The 802-nt window shown below is 38.8% G+C and overlaps 1 protein-coding gene across 1 annotated transcript in view; it reads left to right on the forward strand.

Annotated features, from left to right (window-relative positions):
- Nucleotides 1-218: 218 nt before the first annotated feature.
- LOC107578047 (solute carrier family 12 member 5-like) overlaps nucleotides 219-802 on the forward strand; it is a gene marked incomplete at its 3' end in the record, with an annotated part of 2185 nt that continues 1601 nt past the window's right edge. Inside the window, exons 1-2 of the mRNA XM_016264046.1 lie at nucleotides 219-416; nucleotides 499-606. Of these exons, the coding sequence (XP_016119532.1) occupies nucleotides 327-416; nucleotides 499-606 (198 nt within the window). The remainder of the gene's footprint in view (nucleotides 417-498; nucleotides 607-802) is intronic.

Raw genomic sequence — 802 nt, forward strand, 5'->3', positions numbered from 1 at the left:
ATGATCGGTGTCTTTTTTTAATTAATTCTTCAATAGATAAATCTTGTCTTTCATAAAGGTCAAAGTCAGGGATCTTGGGCTTAAAAAGGTTGGTGACCATTGATTTAAAATAACTGTTTTAATATATTTTATATTTATTTATCCATGTGATGACTTAAATTAGTTGCTGCCTAGGGTGCTCACTAAGCACTGAAACTGACATCACATTCAGTTCATGTTTTTGAATGAGATACTAACTGCTGACTTGATTGCTATACTGGACAATAATTTTGCTTTAACTGTAGGTGTGGAGGAAGTGCAAGATACGTATCTTCACTGTGGCTCAGATGGACGACAACAGCATTCAGATGAAGAAAGACCTGATGACGTTCCTCTATCATCTGCGATTTGATGCTGAGGTGGAGGTGGTTGAAATGGTGAGAAACAAACGCTCACACACACAAACACACACAGATACTGTCAACCATCGTTCTAACCTGTTCTTTCATTTACTTCAAGCACGACAGCGACATCTCGGCCTACACCTACGAAAAGACCCTGGTGATGGAGCAGCGGTCGCAGATCCTCAAGGAGATGCATCTGACCAAGAACGAGCGTGAGAGAGAGGTATTGTGGGGAAAAAGTACTGCTTAAGTAGCACCTAATTACATCTTTTTATGTAATTTCATAATTACTTCAAAATTGTCTTTGAAATATGGTGTACTGCCAAATGTACTGACAAGCATTTATGGTTACTAAAATATGCTTTAATGTCATTTATATGTGACCCTGGACCACAAAACCAGTCATAAGTCGCTGGGGT

This window comes from Sinocyclocheilus grahami, unplaced genomic scaffold (genome assembly GCF_001515645.1).
Source record: "Sinocyclocheilus grahami isolate Dianchi unplaced genomic scaffold, SAMN03320097.WGS_v1.1 scaffold8528.1, whole genome shotgun sequence".
NCBI classification, from domain to species: Eukaryota; Metazoa; Chordata; class Actinopteri; order Cypriniformes; family Cyprinidae; genus Sinocyclocheilus; species Sinocyclocheilus grahami.